The sequence below is a fragment of the Pyxicephalus adspersus genome, chromosome 9, assembly GCF_032062135.1.
Source record: "Pyxicephalus adspersus chromosome 9, UCB_Pads_2.0, whole genome shotgun sequence".
In the NCBI taxonomy this organism is placed as follows: Eukaryota; Metazoa; Chordata; class Amphibia; order Anura; family Pyxicephalidae; genus Pyxicephalus; species Pyxicephalus adspersus.
In genome coordinates this window covers 53,963,644-53,990,190 of record NC_092866.1, presented here as the reverse complement: position 1 = coordinate 53,990,190, position 26,547 = coordinate 53,963,644, and the positions used below count along the sequence as shown (strand labels likewise).

The 26,547-nt window shown below is 43.0% G+C and overlaps 1 protein-coding gene across 2 annotated transcripts in view; it reads left to right on the top strand.

The window, feature by feature from the left end:
* The first annotated feature begins 1,315 nt into the window (after positions 1-1,315).
* CRY2 (cryptochrome circadian regulator 2) overlaps positions 1,316-26,547 on the top strand; it is a 40,328-nt gene continuing 15,096 nt past the window's right edge. The window contains exons 1-6 of one of the 2 annotated variants that reach the window (XM_072422069.1): positions 1,316-1,628; positions 12,682-12,790; positions 19,711-19,853; positions 24,688-24,872; positions 25,886-25,974; positions 26,304-26,444. In XM_072422069.1, the coding sequence (XP_072278170.1) occupies positions 1,462-1,628; positions 12,682-12,790; positions 19,711-19,853; positions 24,688-24,872; positions 25,886-25,974; positions 26,304-26,444 (834 nt within the window). In that variant the 5' untranslated portion in view covers positions 1,316-1,461. The remainder of the gene's footprint in view (positions 1,629-12,681; positions 12,791-19,710; positions 19,854-24,687; positions 24,873-25,885; positions 25,975-26,303; positions 26,445-26,547) is intronic. The other variant, XM_072422068.1, reaches the window with a different exon arrangement.

Sequence of the window (26,547 nt, the reverse complement as noted above, 5' to 3'; positions counted from 1 at the left end):
GCCACACCTGCTGTTTCCTCTGCTCCAGAAAAAAAGAGAGAAGGCGGGATAGTGCTGGACCTACTGGACTTGGTTTGCGGACAGTTGAAGGTCTTTTCAACAAAAAAAGTTTTTTTTTGGTTTACTTAAAGTTCCATTTTAGGAGCAAATAGGGCAGATGTCCCCAGCAGGGACCCCAATATACACCACACTGTTCAGGTTGCTGGCTTTGCTGAGTGATTCTCACTATGGCTGTGGCGCTGAGCTGGCGACCGAAGCCAGGCCTGAGTTGGCTGCAGCTGGTGTGACATCAGGTGGATAAGAGCACCCCAGTGATGTCACTGCACACCTACCTATTGGGTTTGGGGTGTGGCTGAGGGAGGGGCATGGGGGCACCAAATGCATCTTACCTTGAGCCCCAAACGTCCTAAATGGCCATAGTCATCATGGGGCAATAAAGCATACCTAAACTCAGAATTTTCACTTTACATAAAAGGGTAGACAGCCATTTTATGTTTATTAAAAATTCTGTTTTTTTTTTTTTTTAAGTGCAACACCCTTTTTTTAAAAAAAACAAAGGGGTGCTGCACCGCTTCCTAATTCTCGATCGAATGAATGGGAGCGCAAAGCCTGCCGGGATACCTATGTCACGCATCCTGGCAGTGAGATCGGCAAGTTTTTTTCCTACGTCACCCGATCTTGCTTCTGTGTCGGGTGACGTAGGAAGAAGAGGTGAAGATGGTGCTGCCTGGCGCACCGGTTTGGGGACGGATACCGGGACGACGTGAGACCCTATGGAAGAAACCTCTGGACCAATCAACTGCGCTGTGGGCAGGTAAGTAGATTTTTTTCATTTTAGGCACTTTTCTTCCACTTTAAAAGGTGGCAACGTTTTTGGAAAATATAAAAATAATAGTGTGAATGAAGGCAATTCCTTTAAATTTGGATAAAATGATAGTTGCCCAGGCTACATGCCCCCCTTGAGGTTTGAGATATGGCTGGGCTCTGTGTTTTAGGAGTTAGGGGCACCCTGGGGTCATCTATCACCCCAATTGATGGTTGCCATGGCTACATGCCCCCCTGGGGTTTGTGATATGGCTGAGCTCTGTGTTTTGGGGAGTTGTGGGCACCCTGGGGTCATCTATCACCCCATTTGATGGTTGCCATGGCTACATACCCCGCCTGGCGTATGGCCGGGTTCTGTGTTATGGAGGCACCCAGCTCCCCCCTCCCACTGTCACCACACGCATGGCCTGCATGTGATCCCCGCCAGTCACGCCCCTTCACCAGACAGCAGCCAATCAGAACGCAGGGTTGTCGATGGGCGTTCTCAGCGGCTCGGCAGTCTCGTGTTTGAGCTGCAGACATACACTGAAGCCTGAGCCGCCAGCACTGACAGCATCGGGGACCGAGCTGATACCGGACGAATATTGGAAGCTCGGAGTTGCCGCTCATAGCAGCTGAAGAGAAGCGCTCCCGGGAATGGAGGGCGCCGCTGTCAGCTCCGTACACTGGTTTCGGAAGGGGCTTAGGCTGCACGACAACCCGTCTCTGCTAGCCGCTCTCCGGGGGGCCCGCTGTGTCCGCTGCGTCTATATCCTGGACCCCTGGTTCGCCGCATCCTCCTCTGGCGGGGTGAACAGGTGGAGGTGAGAGAGCGCAGCCACCGGACATGGCAGTACACGTGACTTGGGCGGGGCTTGTGTGAGGGACACCTCAGTGAGAGTATAGGTCATTGGTAGTGGTACAGTGTGTGGGAGGAGCTAGAATTAACATAGACCCTTCATTGGAGGGCATCTGTACCTATAGTTGACCAGGAGGGTCTGTAGCCACTCCCAGTTGTTTATGTGGGCGTGTTTACTGACTATAAGTAGGGTCTGGTCCTTGTGGGAGGAGCTTCAAGTTTGGGGAGGGATTTTGTTCTCTGGGGCAGGCCAATTGCCAGTCATAGCTAGTATTCAGGGGAGGGGTCTGCTCCCTGTGGGAGGGACTATGGGCTCTGGTGGAGGGTATTGGGCTTGGTAAAGGCTAGATGGACTTCACTAATTATCAGGGAACGGTCTGCTGTTTCTAGGAAAGCTTTCCTAAACTTTTTAACATAGAGGAACCCTTAAAATATATTTCAGGAATTCCAACCCTAATTACTATAGCCACAGCTCACGGTACATTGGCCTGTTGGTCAGTAGGAAGAATGCCTCCTTCATTCCTGGCCAATGGGAAGAATGTTACCCTTACAGATAGCCAAAAAAAAATATTGGGGGTCCCCAAACACACAGAATGCTCATGGAAGCCCTAGCAACTTCTGGAGGAACCTTGAGGAACTGCAGTCTGACGGTGGGGAGTGGAGTCTAAACTTTGTAGCACTTGCCAGGGTAATGACCAGAGGGAGCGTTAATCCTTCAGGAGAGGGACTACAGGTCAGGAAGAGAGGTCTTGTCTCTGGGAGAGGCTGCTTGCCTGGGTGATGGATCCACTAACCAGAAGGAAGGGTGTTTGTTTTTTTTGGGGGAGTGGGGGCATTACATTTCCAATGATGATGAGAAGGGGGTGAAGGGATAGTAAAGTAAGTTTTTAGCCCCTGTGGGGTAGAATGGTCTTCACAGACTTTGGGTTGTCTGGCCACTGTAGATGAACCTACTGACTTAGGGGTAAGGCTTGGTATTTCTGGAATGGACTAATGTCCTTAGGACAAGCCTAGATACCTATCTGTAAGGGTGGCATTCTTCCCACTGACCACCATGTTAATATACTGTGAGCAGTGGATATTATTATTTTTGTCAGGGGTTCCCTAAGCCCAGATAGTTATTTCAAGAGTTCCTCCACATTAAAAAGTTTTAGAAAAGCTTCTCCAGAGACTGATTGGGGTAGTGGGGATCGCAAGCTGTGTCTACCTGTTGGTTTCACTATTTAGGGAAAAATACCTGTAACAGAATTCACCCACTTGGAGCGATTTATAACCTACAGGAGGGATTGCTCACTTGGAAGGCATAGCTACCTGTGGCTGAGACTTGGTACAGGTAGTCCCCGGATTAAGGACATCTGACCTACTGACTGGGGCTTCCCTGCTTGTTCATGTGCAGCCTCTTGTAACTCTTAATAACCAGGACAAACTCTGCTTTGTTTTTGCTTTGCTTGTGATTAACTCACAGTGAGGATTTTATACAGTAACTGACACCAACCCACCTAATAATATGTTGAGACGAACATCGGTCCTAATTGCATTTATTAAAATAATGTACCTGTTACGACTTACATACAAATTCTTCAACTTAAAAACAAACCTACAGTCCCTATCTCGTATGTAACCTGGGGACTACCTGTATTTGATAGGGAGGGGGTTATTAACCTGCGAGAGAACCCATGAGACAAGTCATAGCTATGGGTGAGAGCTGATGGGGCACCTGGATGGATCACCATATTCATTGGTTCTGTGGTCTGGTGGGATATTTAGGGACACTTATTAGAATGAATACCATATGTGTCTTTGATGGTCTCCTATCGATGGCTTTGCCATGTAGGAGTTTGGTGCCTTAAGCCAGTGATTTTCAACCACTGTGCCACGGCACTCTAGTTTGGCAATAGAGATCCTCAGGTGTACCATGGGAAATTATCCAATTACCATTGTCGAGTGTCTGTGCTGTAGTGACTGGCAGAGTAATGTAATACTCGTCCATATCAGTGGGTGGCAGTAGGTAGCTTAATTACCTTGTTTATTCTTAGAGACGAGAATTGGCTACAGTGTCATTTTGTAATATTTTTGAGTTGTGGTGTGCCGCAGGATTTTTTCAATGTAAAAAATTGCAGTGTCTCAAAAAAGGATGAAAAACACTGCTTTAAGCTGTGTACAGAGGTCTGATGGATGTCAGAGGACTGTTGCTGGAAATTATCTTTTGTGATCGTCTCTAGTGACAGATGAATAAACAATTGTTCTACATTCATTCTACATACATACATACGTTCTGTTATATGAGGAGGGGAGGATGAGCGAGTGGAACCTGCTGTGCCGTCCTCTTTAGAAATGCACAATGGTCACTCCTGATTGGTCACTAATCAATCCACTGCAGCAGGTCATTGGAGGACCTCGGAGGACTGCTGTATACATCTCAGATTTTCTCCTGAGACGAGCACAGCCCTTCATCTTCAGGTGACTTATATCTGATGTATATACACAGCTCATTTTACAGCTTGCTGTGTTTTTTTCCTGACCTTACATAAGCCCTGTAAACCACGTGTTTATTTTTGTTTTGTAACTATAAGCCTGGGCCAACCTACCTGATCCGTGCCAAGACTCAATCCAGAACATTCTGCCAGGGGTGTATTCCTGATTCGGTCCAGTTTGGGAAGTTGAAGCAGGAGCGGATTCTGCTTCCTCATTATAATCTCAGCGTATGTCAGGCATTCACAGGCTTGTTACACTTCTGCCACTAAACATTGTTCATTAAGTCAATTTAGTGAGATATTTCATCACTTTTATCTCTGCCAGTTGTGCTAAAGCAATGTAGAATAGAAGTAACGGTTTCAGTTCTAGAAAATATTAATACTCGATAAAGCAGAAAGAATCAGCGATACTTAATACTGATCATGTTGTTGTCTTAATAGCAATAGGTCCATATTATTCATTTACCTGATAAAATATCCATGATGCTTATATTTGCATCACATATTTCTGTCTTTGTAATGTGTTGCTGTCATGTGGGTGGCATTTTTTTGGTGGGAATAACTAAAGTAATAATATTTTTTAAGCACTGATATGTTGATTAAACATTAAGGAGTTTGTTTGGCAGCATTTTCTGCAAACATTAGCAAAGGACAGGTTTGCTTTAAAATTATCAACTAATTCAAAAGTAATTTAGTTTGCTTCCGAAATTGAAATATTTGTACCTTGGCTTTCCATGCATGGCATTTGAGCTTAGGTGCAAGTGCATTGCCAGGTACATGCAAAATTACCAGCACCAAGCTATGAACATGCTATGTTTTTTTTTTTTTTTTACCATAAGGCATAAGAATAAATGGGGCCTAAAACAAACCAGAACAGTTTATTATGGAGACTTCTGTTACTGACTACTCTACATGTACTTGGCCCCCTGGGCTGGCTACGTGTATGTACCGGCCCCCCGGTCTGGCTACGTGTGTGTACCGGCCCCCCGGGGGCTGGCTACGTGTGTGTACCGGCCCCCCGGGGCTGACTACGTGTGTGTACCGGCCCCCCCGGGGCTGGCTACGTGTGTGTACCGGCCCCCCCCCGCTACGTGTGTGTACCGGCCCCCCCGGTGCTGGCTACGTGTGTGTACCGGCCCCCCCGGTGCTGGCTACGTGTGTGTACCGGCCCCCCCGGTGCTGGCTACGTGTGTGTACCGGCCCCCCGGGGCTGGCTACCTGTATGTACTGGCCCCCTGGGCTGGTTACCTGTATGTACTGGCTGTCTGACCCACTGATTTACTTCATGAGTCCGTGTATATCGGCCATTCTCAATCGGGGTTCCGCTAGAAGATGCCAGGGGTTTCTTGAGCCAAGGTTGGTGCCTGCATGTTTCTCAAACACAGTTCTGTGAAACCCTAGGTTTCCTCCAGAAATTGCTAGTAATTTGTCCATCGTGGGTTAGATAAAATGACGCCAATTATTTTTTTGGCTATCTGTAGGGATGACATTCTTCCCACTGACCACCACATTAATTTACTGTGGATATGGTAATATTTGTCAGGAGTTTCTTTAGGGCCTAAAGTTATTTAAGGGTCCCATGTTAAAGAAATCAAGAAAGGCTTCTCTATATGATAAAATCCAGAGACAACCAATCCAAGTAATGGCAGCCTCTATTATTCTTGTAGCACTGGCTACCTTATTTGCAATAATTATGTATTTCATAGTGCAGTCAAGACATTTTAGGTAAGCTGCCTTGCTGGTTATTGGCTTACAAGTGTGCCCGAGGTCAGCAGATTGGAACTATCATAGCGCTTACTATGCATGTGTTTGTAAGTTGGGGATTTTCCAGACATAATACTGCAGGCATATTATTGCAGCACATACTAAGTAATGAGGAATGAGAATGCAAGCCCAAGTGAGCCCATACATTTGCTGATACTTAACTTCTGTTAGTTCCGCTGTTATTCCAATTGTCAAGGAGAGCAAGAAGAATCTCTGTATAAGCTGTAAATTGCAGCCTGGTACTTATGCAGTGCTAAGCTATCTCCTCTCCCACACCAGTACACCGTTGCATTCCATGTCCATAGGTTCAACTTAAATGCAGGTTGTATCATAAAATAGCAATACCTTAGACCTTCTTTTCTCAATCGGGATTCCGTGGAACGCTAGGGCTCCTTTTTAGGTTGCCAGCAATTCTTTGATCCGTGCCAAATTGTCCTCTTTCTTTATTGATCTTTGCAAGTGGGAGATCAATTTTTCACTGACCACCAACCATAGGAATTACACTCTTCATTCACAACTAACATTACTGAACACCACACATTTCACAATTTGTTCTGCTAATATTAATATAAATAATTATGTATAAAGATTATTGCTGATCATTTTGTAATGTTGAAAAAGATTGTGGGGAAAAAAATGGTCTACACTGCCTATCAAATACCCCAGATATGCCCCATTCTTCTTTTTCTATTTATTGATGACTTTCTATGACAAAATGATCACACTAATTTACTAGAGCTGTAGAGGTAAACATTTCTAGAAGGGATTCCCCTGCAATCTGAAAATACAGATTCGAATGGCTGCTAGTCAAAGAGTGCCGGCTTGGGTAAAACCTTTGAAAGCCACTGTAAGCACCTAAACTACAACCAGTGCAAAAGTGTTGGATTCAATTCTAAAGATCATAGTGTTAAATGTTGACTCTAGCGTTGACCAAGAGAAATGATCTCTTTAATATCTGCTGGTGTAAAGTACAGGTAGGCTTAATAGATTTAGGGAGCGTATGTCATGACACGTGGCTTCCAAAAGCCTGATCATGTCTCTGCATCAAATATCATTTCTGTATACATTAAATTTTAATTGGAGGGGGGAGATATGAGGAGATTCTTCTTAACTCGTGTTGTAGTGACATTTTATGTGTTAAAACATACCCCGAAAAAGACCATGGAGAAAAATCTTTCAGATGTAGATCTAGCAGTAAAAATGTAACATATTCTAACTGTTCGTAAAGCTACGTACACACTTCCAATTATTATTGTTGGAAAACGAACGACGAACGTTCATGCACGATATCTGCGAACGATCGTATAGCACCGATCCTGCACATAGAGTTAACGACACGATCGTTCGTAGATATTGTACACACAATAGATACGATCGTTTGAACGATAGAGGAACTATGTGCACGACAGGAAAGTGAACGGACGTTCGTTCATTATGCATGCTCTGAACATGGACGATCAACGAACGACCGTACACACGAACAATGTTCAACGATTGTCGTCCAATCCGATCCGTCGGTCCGGTCGTTCGTTTCCAGCGACTTTCCTCGTTCGTCGGCGTCGTTGGTTACTTTTTTACGAACGATTTTTTGCCCAATCGATCGTTCGTCGTTCGATTGGAACGATAAAAATTGGAAGTGTGTACGCACCTTTAGTCTATGCAAAGTCTTTCTAGTTAGTCTCTAAATATTCTGCATTCTCACTTTGTTTTCATAGTTGTCCTCAAGGGGCCAAGCCAGTTAAAATTGCCTGCTGTGTTGCTTTGTACTTGTTCTTAAAACTTGCATGCAAATTCCTCTCTGTGGGTAGGAAGTTTAAATAAACCTTAAGAGAATTATAAATGCAGTCATTGTTGATGTGCTCTGAGAATGCTAGTTGTTGGTCTGTCCTATTGATCTTATCTATGGCTTTAGTATTTGATAGCATTCCCACCGCTCCCCTTCTGCTGCCTCTCTTTGTAGTTCTCTTCATTGGCTTCCATTTCACCTTAGAATCAAATTCAAGTTCCTGTGCTTTGCCTTTAAATCAATCCACAGTTCTTGTCCCACTTACCTTTCTGACCTGATAGTAAAATACTCCTCTAGCCGCTCTCTCCACACCTCCAATGACTTACTAAGATCTGAGCCTGTAATGGGATAGTGGGCAGGTTGTGTTCAGATACACAACCTGCCCTGAGCCTGCGTTCGGTGCGGGGAACATGGTCCGCAGTTCTGGCTGGTGCGTCCCGCTCCGAGACGTGCACCGGCCAGAGCCGCAGACCACCAAATGTTTCTTGCGGGCCACCGGTTGGCGACTGCTGCTCCAGAGGAACCCTGAATGGGAAACACTGTTTTAGAAAAGTTCTAAGTTTCCCAAACTATCCAATCCTTAGCTCAGGGAGCTAATGTGAGACCCTGTATGTTATCTCAGCTGTGGTTTATCTGTGTGTTTAATATAATTAAAATCCAAAGAATCCAATAACAGTTAGTTAGGTTAGACCAGAAAGGTTGTTGCAAAAATTTTCATCCAGCATAGCACAAGTCTCTCAATTCTCTTTGTTTTGAACTACATAGTTGCTTCTGCAGCTATTCTATGTAATTCGTACTGAACCATTCTCTACTCATCATGGGGTAATTGATCAATCAGAAACTGGCGTTGAACAAAGTTAAAAAATAATTCTTGGGTACCACCAGCAACCCAGCCTGGCAGACTCGTTCTGGTGATTAGCATGTGTACAGATATAATGCAGTCGATATTGCACAGATATCAGTTGCTGCATCAAACATCAATCCTTGATGACAGATCTGTGAGCGAACATCCATAGACAGCATCTGTTCACTCCTTTTAGCATTGAGGATAGATTTGTCACTTCTGATGACATATTCACAATCTCTGCGGTGATCACTTCACCGTGGTCTAACTGTCGGAAATCAATCGTGTATAATAAGTTTTATCCAAACTCTGCAAACTGACAATTGAACTCGGCAGTTAAATCTTGCAGCCTAGAACATCAACCTCCATGCTGTAATTGCTCATAGGTGATGCTTGAGACATTAAACTCCCTGTATTACGATTAAAACCAGGTAATAATAAATTGCAGTTTTCTCCCAAAAATAGTTTTTTAAGCTGGGTGAGCAGAAGCTTGTAGACGGGTGGCAGCCTCTGTGTTGTGACCCAACTTTTCAGTAACAGCCGAGTGGTTTCTAAAAAGTGCCGAGCCGGCTAAAAGGGGCTGGACACCGGATTGAGTACTTAGACAGCCTTCTACTTACTGTATTTTTCGCCGTATAAGACGCTCCGGAATATAAGACGCATCCAATTTTAAAGGAGGAAAATCTAGAAAAAAAAGATTCTGAAAGATTATTCCCCTTCTGATCACTCATGTGCCATTCATACCGGTATTCCCCTTCTGATCACTCATGTGCCATTCAAATTCCCTTTCTGATCACTCTGTGCCTTTCAAAATCCCTTTCTGATCACTCTGTGTCACTCTGTCTCACTCTGTGAGAATAGAGGAGATTGATCACTAGGGTTTTTATTCATTTTGAGCCTCACTTGGTCTTTTTAACCATATAAAAAGTGCTAATATGTCCCAAACAGATATTGTTATATGGTTTATATACCTATGTGATCGTGTGAGAGTCTTTTCTGTGTCCTAAACTGACACACATGGTGACCTGTAAGTACAAGGTGAACAGAACATTGCCCCATTTTTGGATTGTTTTCATGTCTACAGGCACATTCTTCCTTGGAAACCAGCCAAGTTATAAGTTTTATATAACGTCTTTACCGGAAGTCACATTTTGGAGAGAGGTTGGGCTTCGTTCTGTACACTTTGATGTGTGTTCTCAGGAGATACTCCCCATTTTTGGGCTCTTCACACAGACAACATTTTTTTCTGTCATCTCAACAGGATCTTTGTCCCATTGTTTTTTTTAAGTGATATGAAGAAGTGATTTCTTTGCTTCTCGTTCTTATTTCAATGAGTACAAATAAATCTTATTCTTTCAACTCCAACAGCATGGTTCTCCTACTTTCCTTAACATTATTGCTGTGTCCTGATCAGATGAAAGGGACACAGATATCAAGACGTTCCAGAAAGTGTCAAATGCTGAAAAGACTTGGAGCTGGTTCACACAGACAGCTGTCAGCCATGTCCGCCATGCCTAATCAAAATGAACCATTGTTGGAGGCTGCTTTAATGAGTGGTTTGACATGATGGCTAAAAGGCCACCCCCGGCATCCGTAGTCTCCTTTGGTTAGGATGCTGTAACAGCAGTGCTACCCGACCATCCATATGCAATAGCCCTTACGGAGGCTGAAGCCTTGAAACAGAAGATAGGCAGCCAGAGAGGACCTTATTAAATAACTTCTATGAATTATTTTGGTGTTATTGTGTCTTTTACCATATAGCTTGTTCCGAAAACAGTTGTCACCTGTATAAAATACCTGTTTGTGCATGTTTGATGATGGGATACCTGTGAATAAAGGGTGAGCATCACATTGCCTGGTTTGCAGGTTTCTTTTGTATTTCTTAGCATGTCCCTTATTGGAAACCAGCCAAGTTAAAACTTTTATATAACTTCTGTACCGGAAGTCACATTTTGGAGGGATGTTGTTTTTCGTTCTGTACATTTTGACCTGTGTTCTTAGAAGACACTCCCAGTTTTTGGCTATTCACATAGACAAAACTTCTTCTATGATCTAGAAGGAATCTTTGTCCCATTGTTCTGTTTAGGTGATATGAAGCGGCAATTTCCCTTGTGCATCCAACCTGTACCGTTGTTATGCTGTTATTCATTTGGTTGATGTTTTACAATGTTCCCATTCAGAAGATAGTGACACACATTTCACCTGAGAAATTATAAAAGTTTTTTTTGGTTTGGACAAACTGGGGAATGGTTAGCACCACTGTGTTGGATTTTATTTTTCTGTGTGTACCTTTTGGGGACCTTGCAATACAAGTGCTCAAATACTATACACTCCCCTGGCCTGGTATTCCCACTTTACCTTCATGTCAGTCTGTTCATCGGATGACACTTCCAGCCCATTGTCTGATATCTGTGTTCCTATCCACTTGTTGTGCTTCTGTCCTCATACCTCTACCTCGTTGCTGTGTCCTGGAATAATATATGGATCAGATCAATGGGATACGAGTATTGGGTGCTTCAACAAGTGTGAAATGCTGAAGAGACTTGGAGCTAGGTCACACACAGTTGGGTAGCGATTCCTGGGTGGCTGGCAGCCATAACCACTATGCCTCAAAATGAACCAGTGATGAAGGTTGCTTTAATGGATGGACAGTTGTTACTTAAGGTGCCAGGGGAGCGTTGATCTCCTGTGGTTAGGAAGCAGTAACTGCAAAGCCACCCAACCGTCTATGCCAACTAACCCCTATGAAGGTCTGGAACAGAAGCCCTAAAACAGAAAAACAGGCAGCCATAGAGGAGAGTATATAAAATAAAGTCTATGTTTTTCTTTTTTAAAGCCTGACTGGGTCATTTTATTACGTTGCTTCTTCCGAACACCCGGCAATTGAGCAGCATTTGTCACCTAGTTTCTTTACCTGTTTGTGCGTGTTTGCTGTGTGAGGGTTTTCTGTGTCCTTATCTGACCCATATGGGATACCTGTGAGTAAACAGTAAGCATCACATTGGCCGGTTTGCAGGTTTCTTTGGTATTTCTAGTCGCGTTCCTCCTTGGAGACCAGCCAAGTTATAACTTTTATATAACGTCTGTACAGGAAGTCATGTTTTGGAAGGCAGTCCATGCAGAAGACACTCCTAGTTATTGTTTCTTCCACACACACAAAACCTTTTCTATGATCTAAGAAGACTTTGTCCCTATGTTCTGCTAACTGGGAATGATATACAATAGCAGTTTCCCTTTTGCATCCAACCTTTCCCTTTGCTATACTGCTATTCATTTGGTTGATGTACGGTTGCTTTCTTGTCCACCTGAAAGAGCAGAAATTGAGGGGTAACCTTCTCTCCTGCAGGGACACAGCAATAATTTCTTACAGATTATCTAGGTAATTTCCAATACAAAAGAAAAAAAAAGTTGCCTATTCGGGTTTTCTAAATAATATAATCTCCAGCAGCATGTACAGTACTTTTCTTCCAGCACCAGAAACCAAAGAAAGCACCTGGTACTCCCAGGTATGGAGGAGCACCTGGCTCCCCCTTTGAAAACACAGATCCAATCAGTGTTGTCGCCCTGGTACCCCATAGCTTTTCCAACTTACTGTTAAGTTTTTGGATAAAGGAATGGAATCAGTACATTTAAACCTATTCTGTCTCCAGGTACAAAGTAATTGCTTGGGACTCCAAAGCCTTGGTTGATTCGAGAACTGGGGGAGTGAAAATGAGGCAAGAATGTGCATGTATATATATTGAACCCTGCATGGACAAAGCACAAAGTCACTTAAGCCATGTTAATAGGCTACTTTAAAGGTTATGTGGTCTACATTCAATTTGCTTTATGAACAAAGCGATGGTTGAATCAGTCTACCAGTACAGCTTCTGCAGAAATTTCATATGGGTGGTTTGTTTAGGCCACAGGGAAAGATTATTAAAAATCTAATTCGGAACAAGTAAGATTATTGGTAATAGATGCTAAACATTGATAGACCTGGTGCTAGGATTTTTCTGGTTGGCCGTTCATAAATGTATGGTTCCTGAGGTTGTAGACTCTCAGTCATCTACCAAACTGCAAAGTATCTATTCTGATAGGTGGTGTAATCTTTAGGTTCTATGTGTGTTGCTTGTAAGAGTATATACTAAGTCCTGTCTGTTTCTCTCAGGTTCCTCCTTCAGTCTTTGGAAGATCTTGATTCCAGTTTACGGAAGTTGGGCTCCAGGTTATTTGTAGTACGTGGACAGCCAGCAGATGTCTTCCCACGGTTATTTAAGGTGAGTCAATGAAACTTACGCTAGGTGTATATACGCCTAAAACATAGCAGAATACATTATTTTTATGTCATTTATATAATGATGGCATATACTACCGCACTTTACAGAGGACATTAAACCCGGTTTAATGGGGCATGTCAACACGGTGGCTCAGAGGTAAGTGCTCTCACCTTTGCAGTGCTAGCTCCCAGGTTCAAATCTCAGCAAGGACACTATTTGCATGGGAGTTTGCAGGTTCTCCCATGTTTGCATGGTTTCCTCTGGGTACACATTGCAAAAACATGCACTTAAATAATTGGCCTTAGACTGTGGTAATTACATATGATTATGGTAGGGACATTAGATTGTGAGCTCCTTTGAGGGACAGCTAGTGACATGACTATGGACTTTGTAAAGCGCTTAATATTATGTTGGTGTTTTATAAATGCTGTGTAATAATAATAATAATAATTTTTATCAGTATGAGTTCCCAAAGCCCCATGCATCTTCAATCCTTCATTTCCCAACAAAACGGTGCTGCTGCCTTGACTCTTGTTTATGCGCTGGGTTTAGGTAAAAGGCTATTGAAAGATATAGTTCTGGAAGAGTGCCTATCTCAGTTGAAACAGAGCTTTCAACATCTACCCCTGCAAGTATTTTAAAAGCCTTGTAATGAGAGTTAAAAAAGCACTCCTCCCTGTAGCCTCATTGCTGTGTACCCACAGTATGGGATAATGTTGGGCCTCTGATTTCTAATCACAGGATATTTGAAGTGATGTCACTATTGTGCTGCTCACTATTCTCCTTACTAGAAAGAAAGCTGTACCTGATGACCACCCTCAATACAAAACCGGGCATAATAAGTCAATAAAGGGGAAACAATCGGCTGCACAGATACCACAAGCAATACTGGCAACCGGTTCATTGCCAGCCATTTTGGACTCCACTTCACAGTTCCAATCTTCTCTAAATTATTCCAAATGTTTGTGACAGATAAAGACCTTATCAATTGTTGAAAAAGTTAGCTACTTTTCCGAAGTTTTGTCAAGATATGTGGGCAGAAATCCAAGCTATATATGAAATATAATTATCTTTCCGAATCTGCTTGGATCTTGAGCTATTTTTGAGCACTGACCTCCACTGACGCAGTTAGCTCCTCGTTACTCAGTTGCTTCGTTGCGCTTTGTCAAGTTTTCAGCTATTAAATTCAGCACACTCTAACTCTCCTCCGAACCGATCCTTTTAAGTTTGCCATCAGAGTCCTGTAGGGAATATATTAGACCACGTCTGCTACGCTTCTATGCACAGACTGTCTCTGCGAATCTTGGATGTTAAATATAGAAACCGCCAACGCTGCCATGCACTCCCCCGCAATATGATAATACAAACAAATGGAGGAAAATGAATGAGATCTTCACTGAGTATAATCTTTTCTTGGCGCAGGCTGAAGCTGTGTTTCAAGAAGCATTGCAGCCCATAGAGTATTAATTAGTTTTTCTGCTTCACAGCTGGAAAGTGTGTGCAGAATGCAGAATTATTTCTGCAGTAAAGCTCTGGATGAATTTATGGAGGGACAGAAAGATTCTGGAATATCCCTGTATTTATTTTTTTGCAGATGTCAGTACTGAGGGGAAATTTAAGTCTTTTATAAGGTTTCATTTTAAAGCAGGTGGACAGGTGTGTTATTACCCCCTTTTACCTAGTCACTTGTCCTGCCACCAGGAGCAAGAAAATACCCCACACCCCTTAAGCTATGGAGGAATAATATATTGACTCAGTGTAAAAATGCTCCTATTTTGAGGGGGGGAGCGTTGTCTTCCTTCCTGTGTAAGCTTCACCTATAGAAATTCAGAGCTTACACGGAGCACAGGAAAAGTGTTTTTCTTCGCAGTCTTTTTTCGCAGAATAATACCTCCCAACCTTCTGTAAGTTCTGACTCTGCTCCACCGAAATCCCAAACAGGCATCATTCCTTCCATAATCCTCTCTTCCTGGGCTGCGGAACACCACCTCTCCTCACTTCAGTAAAAAGAGGGTGGAGTTGTGTAGTCCACCATGAAAGAACACAGGATGAAAAAGTACGGGATAGATCTACAGACAACAATAAAGGCCTGGGAGATGTTCTAAACTTTCCTCCTATTCACATTCACACAGGAATAAAAAATGGCCCCAAAAATGTTTCCACAGTAATGATACTGCACAGTTATAAAGTTCCTGCATGTACCTGTTGTGGGCATTAGTTTGATCTCTTTGTACCTTTGGGTTTCCTTTGAGTGTCCTTTTAATATTCAGGCCAAATTGTATGTAAAGCTTTGACTTATGTTCATCCCCTTTATGCCATTCAACCAACAGATTTCTAAACCTGACATTTTATTATACAACAAGGAACAGCAAAAATGAACATGACTGCAGGTTAAACTCTTTCCTATCCCATGCAAACTTTATAAAAAATTAAGAAAAATTGGCTTACACAATAAGTATCATGCAGTCTTCAGTCATCTTTACAACCCACATAAAGTCTCCTAAATACAAGTGTGAGAAAAGTGCAGGAGGTGCCTTTCTTTAATCCCACTGAGCCCTTCCTGATTAAAATTGCATGGAACAGAATGTCTTAATGTTCCATAGCACTCAGCACAGTGGCGTGTTAAAATGAAGATTAAGTCTAATGCAGGTTCTCTAGGATTTTATTTTTAGTACAGCTCTCCTTGGTGAATACACATACTCAAAAATGCACTGGATACCCAGGACAACACTATGGGCTCTAGGTATAAAACAGGGAATCGGACATTTCCCCATAGGAATCATCCAGGTTCATGATTTTAATGGAAGTAATTGATTCCAACCAGGGAATGTCAGATTGCCTATTTTATAAATAGAGCCCTATGATTTTCATCCAGATGTTTCAATTATAAATTGTATTGTTAAACAGTGCTCAACCCAGAAATTCATTTAAGCTGGGTAGTAAGAAATTATAGGTTGGTGGCAGCCCCTGTACTGTGACCCAACTTCTCAGTAACTACCCAACGCAGCCGAGTGGTTGCTTAAAAGTGTGGGGTGGTGCTCCCAGCTTAAAGGGGCTGGGGAGAACTGTTAAATGTCCTCCTTTAGCAAACCAATTCTGTTATCTATACAGTTCAAGATACTGGAACTGTAATATGTTTTCTTATTTAATTTTTTAATACATTTTTTTGTTGTTTGGTACATATGAGGTATTGCATAGTTTTGTGTTTTGACCACTTGCAACCAGCAGGTGGATTTTTTTTTTTCTCCCAGGGTGAATTTATTGCTATACCATGAATGGCCTTTATGGTAAACACGCCATATTATTATTATTATTATCCAGTATTTATATAGTGCTGACATTTTCACAGCGCTATACAAAGTCCATAGTCATATCACCAGCTGTCCCTTATCCCTCTGCTTGGCGTTTGTAGGTTCTCCCCGTGTCTGCGTGGGTTTCCTCCGGGTACTCCGACTACCACATCCCAAAAATGTTCAATTAATTGGCTTCCCCCCTAAAAATTGACCTTACACTACATTAATGACATATGACTATAGTAGGGACATTGGATTGTGCGCTCCTGTAAAGGACAGTTAGTGACATGACTATGGACTTTGTACAGCGCTGTGTAAAAGATGGCGCTATATAAATACTGTGTAATAATAATTATAATAATGTCCCTGCCATAGTCATATGTCATTGTCAGTGTAAAGTCAATTTTGGGGGGGGGGAGAAGCCAGTTAACCTAACTACATGTCTTTGAAATGTGGGAGGAAATCAGAGTGCCCGGAGGAAACACACACACACACACACACACACGGGGAGAACATCCAAACTCCATGCAGATAGTGACCTGGCCAAGATTCGAACCTGGGACCTAGCGCTGCAAAGGCCAAAGTGCTACCCACTGAGCTACTGTGCTGTCCCAAATGTATTAAAATAAAACAAGCAAGTAGAAATCATCATCACCAAACTCCAGCGCTTGTCTGTGACTTCCTTGTTTAAGCCTGAGTTTAAGGCTGTACAAATATTTTAGTGATCTGAGAGATATATATATTTATATGAACATTACCCCATGCAGTGATCACAGCACTGTCAGCTCTTTGTATTTGCACAGTCTCTGTTGGTAAGTGGGGGGTAACCGCTGTGACAAACGTGACTGTTCATAGTCACGAGCCTAGCAGAAAAACCCATCTCACAGGAAGCATCTGCTCGACCCCTTTACTATCTTTCTCCCTTTATTTGAGCTTTCTGCACGACTTACCTGGGAATCTTCATCCAGCCAATGTGACGGTGACCTCGCAGCGTGCGCCTTGCAGGATTATAAACCTGTTTTTAGAGCACAGGGTTTTGTGGCAAAGTATCTAGGCCAAGTACACAAAGAAGGCTGGAGGCCAATTACAGTGTGTATTGACAGTGTTGAATATAAAAATGCTGGTAATTGGGATGCTTTCAAGCTGGGATTACCAACCTCTGGCACTACAATCTGCTGATGGTCTACAGGTCTACACTCCGTGCCACTACAGCCAAACAGCCTGAGCTAGAAAAAAACTTTGTTCTTTTAAAAGAGGAATTTTAGGTGTTTTCTATTCTTATGTATACATGTATGGTGTAAGTAATTGGACCAATGTGTGCAGTCAAAAAAATAAACTTTGTATCTATATATAATTTTGTGTATATGGGAACTGCTATATTTGTTTCGTACTCAGGCTATGCTTCCTTCTTTACATCACTACACACTGGTTCTGCTTTACTCCTCACAGTGTAAGGCTGCGTACTCACGCTCAATAATTGTGGTTGAAAATGATCTGTCACAATCCTTTCCAATGACAAAAGACAATAAGATTCATGAATGAGAGCTGTACATACAGCACCGTTCTTTTGTATGTACCGTTCTGGAAAGGGAAGGGGGGAGAACGACTAAGCAGCACCCAACTGTGTTCTCTCCCCTTCATTTGCATTGCAGTCTTCATCATTCATGAATCCGAACAACATTGGAGAGCGCTGTACACGTGCCAGATTCCCGCCTGATATTAGCCCTGATGTGATCACCTAAGGCTGCGTACACATGTGCAAAAGACTGCACGATCGAGCTCTGTACATACAGTGCCGTTCTGCTCTTTGGAGAGGGGGAGGAACAAGCGAGCAGCACCCCGCTGCACTTTCTTCACTTTCCTTACGATCATTCGTGGATCCTCCAGTACAGACAAGGAGCTCTGTACACACGCCAGATTCTCGCCAATATCAGCCCTGATGCGATGATCAGACAATATTCATCTGTGTGTACGTAGCCTTGGTCTATGAGACGGCTAACCTATTGGAACAATGCACTGCTTGTGTGACTGCTATCTGATCTCGGTGGCACGGGACGGTGGTGATTGCAAAGGGAGACTCTTCACATCTAAAATTACTTAAGAGACCCTGTTAACTGTACCCAATGAAACTGAAACCAGGCTGAGTAGGGAATCCGAAGTTTGGCTTTAAATGGCAGTATTGGAAATTGATGTTTATGGTACAATGTATGTGCACATACAAAGAAAGAAATGGCCTTCAAGAAACCTGCTTCAGGCATTAAATATTTCCACTTAAGCAACTTTAGGCTCCTATTTTACTCTAATGATTCTGATTTTTGGAGTACAATAAATGAAAGCCTGGTAGGACCTGAGGAGTTAGTACACTATCAGCTATAACAGAGGTGTTTTATTGTGAACATTACACTGAAGTCTTAAGCCAAGTGTAACCAGCCTTGGCATAATAACCTGGCACAGGTACCACTGTGCTATCTCTATTTGTGTTTGCATGAATTTAGATCTGTCAGATGCCAGTGAGTTACATAGGTCTAAGTACCGGTAATACTTTGCTAGACAGCAAAGATGTGAGCATCCACTTCTCAATAAATGACAACATTTCCAGCTATTACAGCAGGCCAGCCCATGACACCCTGGGAGTTTGTTGAATAATGCCATGTGTCATTCAACCTGGAAAACCAATGGCATTAGCAGAACCAAGCATAAGATAATTTCAGCTGGGGGGGGCAGCATTTTGGCTACAGTGCTCACCCTCTTTCCGATGTTACCCCAAATAGTAACGTTCTGCCACAAGGTGCCATTACTCTTCTAAGCTGAATGACACCCAGCATCATTCAACCTTAAATCTTTAAGGCAGTTTCAGATATCACATCTGCACCCTTTGCTGCATCATTGAGGACAAGCCATTGCTACAGAAGATCCAAAGAGAAAGAGAGCCCATTCGGTGACATGACTAGCCGTAACACATGGCTAAGTGCATGAAATGGCAAAAAATACACTTTGGGGCTGAATAAAGCTGCATACACACGTTAATCTTTTGTTGTTGCCAAGAATCTTTCAGGATCCTTTGCAAGGACAAAAGACTGAAAGATTCATGAATGAGCACTGTACATACAGCGCCATTCTGCTCTGTGGAGAGGGGAGAGTGATCGATTGGCACCCTGCTGCGAGCTCTTACCTTCACTTCCATCACAATCGTTCGTCATACATGGATCCGACAGTACATGTTAGATTCTCGTCTGATATCAGTCCTGAGGCGATAAGAGCATGAGAATCCTCTGACGTGTAGGATGTTTTAACTTGAACCCTGCACTGAAATCTCAGACTACACGTTCCACGTCATCAGTGTTTTAATGAATTAAAAAGCCACTACTCTTCCATACATTTATGGGAGCTATTCTACCTGCCCAAGGATTTGTGTCCCTAGTAATCCAGTCCTAATATTTACACAGTTCTGCAATAATACATCTCTGTCTGGCAGAGCAGAAGACCTGTAAGTATTACAGAACAGCAGCAAAAAAAAAAAAAACAGCTCAGCTTGGTACCATTACAATGATAGATCTGTAAAAAGTCATATGTACCAGTATATTGCAGTCTCCTTCTGTAACCTCTCTATTTTTCTCTATGTTTCAGGAATGGGGTGTCACCCGGCTAACATTTGAGTATGATTCCGAACCATTTGGGAAGGAGCGAGATGCAGCCATCATGAAACTGGCCAAGGAAGCTGGTGTAGAAGTCATTGTGGAGAACTCTCATACCCTGTATGACTTGGACAAGTAAGTCATGTGAACGGTGTACAATGGTGCCCTTCATAATTAATCTGTCCAACAAAGGCCCTTAAAACCAAAGCAATGTTGATGGTGATATCAACAACAACTGATTTTGCTCCCAAGCATCTCATATTGTAGTAGGACTAAACCAGGAAAAATGATCATTTCTGGCATATTTGGTTTTCCATGCAGAACTCTGTTTTATAAGCTTGTTTCAGTTATTACGCACAGACACAGAGAAGTCCAACAGTTCAAGTGGACCCAAACCTTATCTAGTACTAACACTCCAGCACCCTCTAAGCCAGAGGTCCGCAAACTTTTTTGGCCACTAGGCCATTTCAGAGGTAGGCAGGAGCACACTAGGCCGGACTCTCTCTTGAGTCCTGGCCTAAAGGCTCCGTCCCCCACCAGGTACACCCCTGAAGGGAAATCCCTCTCCTCCGCAATGCATATTGTTCCCTATTTACCCCGGTGGCGGAAGAGTTATCGCCGGCCGCTTCAAATAGGGAAGGGAGCCACAACGCAGAGGCTCAGGAGCCGCATGCGACTCCACCGCGGGTTGGCATCGGGGATTGGGCCGGATCGGCCAGGGGGCGTTAGGCTGGAACAAACTATCGTATACCATGACTGGCCTAAAGGCCGGAGTTTCCCAACCTCTGCTCTAAGCCAACTTTTTAAAATAATTTTCATATCTCTCTCTTGCTAATATTTATGATATGCCCAATTCATGGTACATTAGCCTTTTGGTCTATAGGAAGAATGCCTCTTATATATTGTTGGCTGGTGGGAAGAATGCCATCCAAATAGATCCTTGGTTGCTAAAAGCTCAAGGAACACCTAGCAACTTCTGGAAGAACCCTGGCTGATGAGGATATTGAGTGAGCGATGTCAGTTTCTAAGTGGTCAGCGATGGCTGAAAGTCCTTACTCTGAAAGCCTACAACAGACACCGCACGATCAATACCTTATGGCAGGAGTGTCAAACTCAAATACACAGTGGGCCAAAATTAAAAACCTAGACAAAATTGCAGGCCAGCTTTGAAATTTATTGAAAAAAAATTGAAGTTTTTCCTTCTCATTAGATATAAAACCTTGATTCGATCACGTCTAGCATCACTTGGATAACATCAGGCTACGCTCAGCCTGAGACACTGCTATATGACACAAGGCCATGGGTGGCCAAGAAGCCCCTGTAACTCCAAAAGCATCCTGGCACCTCCCACGTGTACCTGAGGGGTAGTGCTAGAAATGCCAGATGCGGGCAATACAGGGCTAAATCCTATGAATGGCCCCCCGGAAACTCCTTCATTGAAATAGCGCCGCTACTACAATTCCCGGCATTACTTGTGTCTATAAAACAGTTCAATGCGGGGCCAGGCATAGGCAGTGAGCCCTCAGGTCTAGACGCGAGTGATTCCAGGAATTGTAGTAGTGGCGCTATTTCACAGCAGCCGCGGGCCAGCTGCAGTTCATATTTAGGAGTCCTTTGGGGGATAAAAAAAAAAGGACGTTGCGTGCCAGATTTGGCCCCCGGGCCAGAGATCGACACCCGTGCCTTATGGTCTAAACCGTTATAAAACAAACATGAAGTATGCTTCTTTGCAGTGTTTGTATAAATGCAGCATTACCATTTTAATAAACAGACCTGTCCCTGTCCCCACTTGTGTACAAAGTTCGAACTTTAGCACAGGGTGTGTATAAGTCACACAGGCTGCTGATTTACATTTGTAAAGTAAACATCTGACACACACACTTTAATTTTTGATTCTACATTTTGCAGACAGGAGTTCTGGTTATTGCCAGTTTCTGGATGTGTTCGGGGGTTTAGAATTTTCTGACAGCTGCTACAAAACATGGAAAGGAAAGGGGCATTGTACTGGCACCATTCTGGTACAATAATGTCCTATGATTCTTCATGTAGCCGGGCTTCCTATAGCTGAGAAGCAGTGGTGCCGACACCAGTAAAGTCTTGGGATGCAGCAAGTCTGAGTGGGAATGCTGGGCACCTTTATAATTGAGGAAATATTTGTCTTTGCATTTATCATGTTTATATCTTTATTATTAGGTGATAAGCTGACCGTTATGAGTTTTGTATTGTAAAATTCTGACCAGTTATTGCAGTCACTGGAATTGTTAGACCTAGGCTACGTACACACGTCAGATGATTCTCATCCCATAATCTCCTCAGGGCTGATATCAGACGAGGATCTGACGTGTGTACAGCACTCATCGCTCATGAATCCGATCTGGTGGATCGACGAATGATCGTAATGGAAGGGGAGAGAGCACAGCGGGGTGCCGCTCTGTCCTTCTCCCTCCTCCCCTCTCTATACAGCAGAACGGCGCTGTATGTATAGCACTCATTCATTCATTGTGCAGTCTTTTTTTTCGTTGGAAAGAATCGTGGAAGATCCTTTCCAGCGACAATTATTGAACATGTGTAGCAGCCTTTGTGTTAATATAAGACTAAATACACTTTTACCATTTGAGTCATTTTAGTTTGTATATACTAATCTAAAAAGCCTCACAAGCTCAGCCCGTCAGTTATTTTGAGCTTAGTATAGCTGAAATATACTGCAAGAATACATTTCAGATGAATGAAAACAAGACATGCAGGCTTATATTATATTTTGTTTAGCTGTCAGTGTGTTGCAGAGAGGGATCCTTGCTCTGTGTAGAAGCAGTGATGTCTTCAAAACGCTGCCACCAGATTTATAGCTCTCCAGTCTACAAAACTCATGTTCTCTGCAGATTGGAGACTTTAGATCTGACTCAGCAAGGGATGTGTTAGACCTCAGCAGAGAGACCACTGCTCCTACACAGAAAACAAGGGATTCTTCTCTGCAGCATACTAGCAAGGGACAGGCTTTTATTTTAAAACTTTATACACCTTTTGTTTTGATGCACCCAAACACTATTAAGCTGACTATCTTAGTTTTTTTTTCCAAACATAGGGAGCAATTTTTATCTGCCAATGCACTTTAGCACACCCTCACATGTCTGTGCTAGGGGTTACCATATTGTTGGTTGGAAGGCCAACAAGGCAGCAAGGAGTGAAAATTTCTAGCAAGGTGGTGTGCCCTATTATAGGTACTCATCCTTATTCAATCTTTATGGATGGTCAGAGGAGTTTAGATAAAAAAAAAGGTGTTTGTAAGCCTGTAAGTAAAGAGGGCAGCAAAACCCACACAAGAAGGGGGTTGAAATGGAACATGACGATAACTATTTTTAATGCTAGGACGAACTTGCACCCATTACTCATTCATGCCACGGCAAGCGTTGGTTTTTCTGCACCCTCCCAGCTAAACAAGTGTTATCACTGCCACCTGGTGGTGGCTCTACCTACCCGTGGAGTCACACAGCCTGGCATGTGCTCCGTGGGTTTCTGTGTCCCCGTGCTAAGCCGTCGCTCCTCCCAACACGTGCAGAGAGGACAGGGAAACCACAAAGGCTGGATTTGAGCCACCAGCGTAATCACTGGCATAGATAAAAAAAATGGGAAAGGGAATATAGAATACACAGTTGCATAAGTTGTTGACAGCTTCAGATTTGGAAAGAGAGGCTGGAGCTATGTAATGAGATTTCCCTCAGCCGGGTTGAACAGCAGGTGGCTTGAACCAGTATTATATAAAGACGCTGCCACATCCCCACAATACCTTGCGGTCCGCGTACTGCTTTGTTCTTTACAGGCAACGTATGGAGTATGACGGCATTCCCAAGTGTTTGATAAGCAAAACATCATGCTGCAATATAACTATGTGGATGTGCGGATCCTTTCATTCACTCTACCATATGAATTCAGCAATGTTGAACCTCTCCCTCCTCGTTCTTGTGCAGGAACCATAAGTTATTGACTGATCAAAGCATTTTTAGGGCTGAAATCAGGCAGATTTCATAAATCCCAATGATGTTTTAAACTAAGGGACAATTCTCATTCATTTTATCATTTGCTATCAAATTTAGAATTGGTTAAATGGCACTCAAATAGGATTTAATGTTAAAGTGTCTGTGTAGGATGTTGCTGCAGTTTATTTTCACTTAGAGGTCTTGTCTTCCTCCCAGTATGGAGGGGACAGTGAATGGAGAAGCAGAAGACGGATGTCCTCATTTCTTGGGCACTTTGCTCTATCCTGCTGTCATCATATTGTTAGCAAATGAGCAGTGCAGCATCCCTGATCAGCTACTCGTGCCGTTTCTTCCTCTCCAAGTCTGAACTTTGCTCTACAACGGACTGGATTTAGAGGCACATTCACACTAATGTGTGTTACTTTAATTTATGTTGATGCATTCTGCTGTCCTAGTGCATGAGAAATCACTTGCCTTGATACAGGGAAAAAAGTTTAGTATGTACTGTATTTTCAAACCAGGAAAATTAATTACATAGCTGTAAACTACATGTGTCCATCGTGTGCAGGCAGTACATTCATGCACTTGGATTTACAGCCTAATTTTTAAGTTCAGCCTTTGCTGCACCCTCGCTAATTACTAGAAGCTATGAATGTGCTCATATGAACAAGGAGGACTCCATTGTGGCCTTGTTGAAGAAAACCGCTGATGTTATGAAGCCACTTATTAGCGATGGAGCATTGATCCTTACAGAAATGGGCATTGCTTGCATAGCACCCACAGGTTGTTTTACATTTTACTGACCACAACTAAGTTCACAAATGAGCAGAGCCTACTGTGTGATATATTCTACAAACTGTGAGAATACCCAGGGCTGTAAGTGATATGTATGCGTTTCCATGTTTATGAACAGTCTTCCCTATGCTCTAGTTCTCAGAAGATATATCAAAGTATTAATATAGATTGGTTCATACATATTTTTCCTCTCTATACAGAATCATTGAACTGAATGGTAACAGCCCCCCACTAACCTACAAGAGGTTTCAAGCCATCATCAGCCGAATAGAACTTCCTCGCCGGCCCGTCCCCAGCATCACACGACAACAGATGGAAACGTGCCGAGCAGATATTAAAAGCACGCATGATGACACATATGGGGTGCCATCTCTTGAGGAACTCGGTAAGTCATTTTGTTCTGTTGTCACAGGAGTATAAACTTTAATCTGAACATGCTTGTAGACATCGGGAGGTTTTGCCTATTTAGGGTAAAGTGACCGTGTCTTTGTAAATGTCTTCCGAGCATTAGGAAACTTGTGGCCTTGTCATTGTGATGATGCTTGGATCTAACAGACATCACCACTCCTCTTGGTGTCTGATAGTGGGAGTTTATTTCCTGCTGTGACCATGGGCCATTGGAGAGACGCTATCACTTAGGCCAGAAGAGGTTGTCTGCATTCCAACCCTTTAGGTTGTATAGAGAAGATCAGAACTCAAGTGCAGCACTGTCCATACCTCCACTGTCTACAACTCCTGGATTTTAGCCATAGCAGGTTGTGTTTCAGTGTTCTCCCCAGACCATTTTAACCGGGCGCACCACCCAGCACATTTCAGTAACTTTTTAACTGAAAAGTTGGGTCACAATACAGGGACCACCACCTGCCTGCAGCTTCTTCCCACCGAGCTTAAAAAAAAATCTGGGGCAAATACTGTGGTTACTTTCAGTTCGGCCGTGAATACAGACTGCATTTGAGAACCTTGTTGCTCACCAGTTTGGTTCTTCCATGTATGTGCAGTGTGATTCATCCCCATGTGCCAGGTTGGAGCTGTAACGTTTATTTTACATTGCGCTGCCCCACAACCATCAATAGCCACTTATAGACCATAGAACAGAGGTGTTTTGTGGGAGGTGTCACTTTGATTTTAGGATGCAGACGTACAAAGCTAAGAAGTACAAATTAGATGGTACAAGGAAAGGTCTGGGTGCTAGTTGCAGTGAGTTGACCCCCTTGATTTGTTAAAATTTACTGATGCCTTCTAGCACTAGCAGACACCAAATAAAACGGAGCTGTCTTGAGAAATTTGTTATACATGTATTTATTAGCACTTAGAATTATACTGTATTTACTTTGTATTATAATGCAATAAGCGGTGCACTAATCTGTATTGTATATGTCTGTATGTGTTGTGTTTCAGGCTTCCCATGCAAAAATCAAGGAGCAGCAGTGTGGCCCGGAGGTGAAACAGAGGCCTTGGCCCGTCTTGACAGACACTTGGAAAGAAAGGTACCTGTTGTAAATGGAGGCGATGTCCTGTGCTTTTCCTTCCATACAAGTCTGTCTGATGGCTGTTAAATATCATTTGTGCCACATGATCACTGTGGTCTAGTGGTTAGCACCAGTGCCTTGAGTTCAACTCTTGCCAGAGTCCTATTTGCTGCATGGAGTTTGTGTTTTCTCCTTGTATTTGGTTAGGTTTCTTTTAGATGTCCCACACAAATTGGTTACTGTCCAGTTTTTCCTGTGTGTGTTTGTTTATGGATAGGGGAGATTTTCTGGGGTCATTTAGTGTTATTTGTTCTAGTACTTACATCATTTATGTATTTGTGTTCCAGGCATGGGTGGCCAATTATGAGAGGCCCAGAATGAATGCAAACTCTTTACTGGCAAGCCCTACAGGTCTCAGCCCTTACCTACGCTTTGGTTGTCTGTCCTGCCGACTCTTTTACTACCGGTTACAGGAACTCTATCAGAAGGTAAGCAGGCTATCAGATGTACAGTAATGTTTCAAGTCAGCAGTAGGGAGATAGACCATATACTCGGTGGTTCCATTGTAAGTGTTTTACTGTGTTTTAAGGA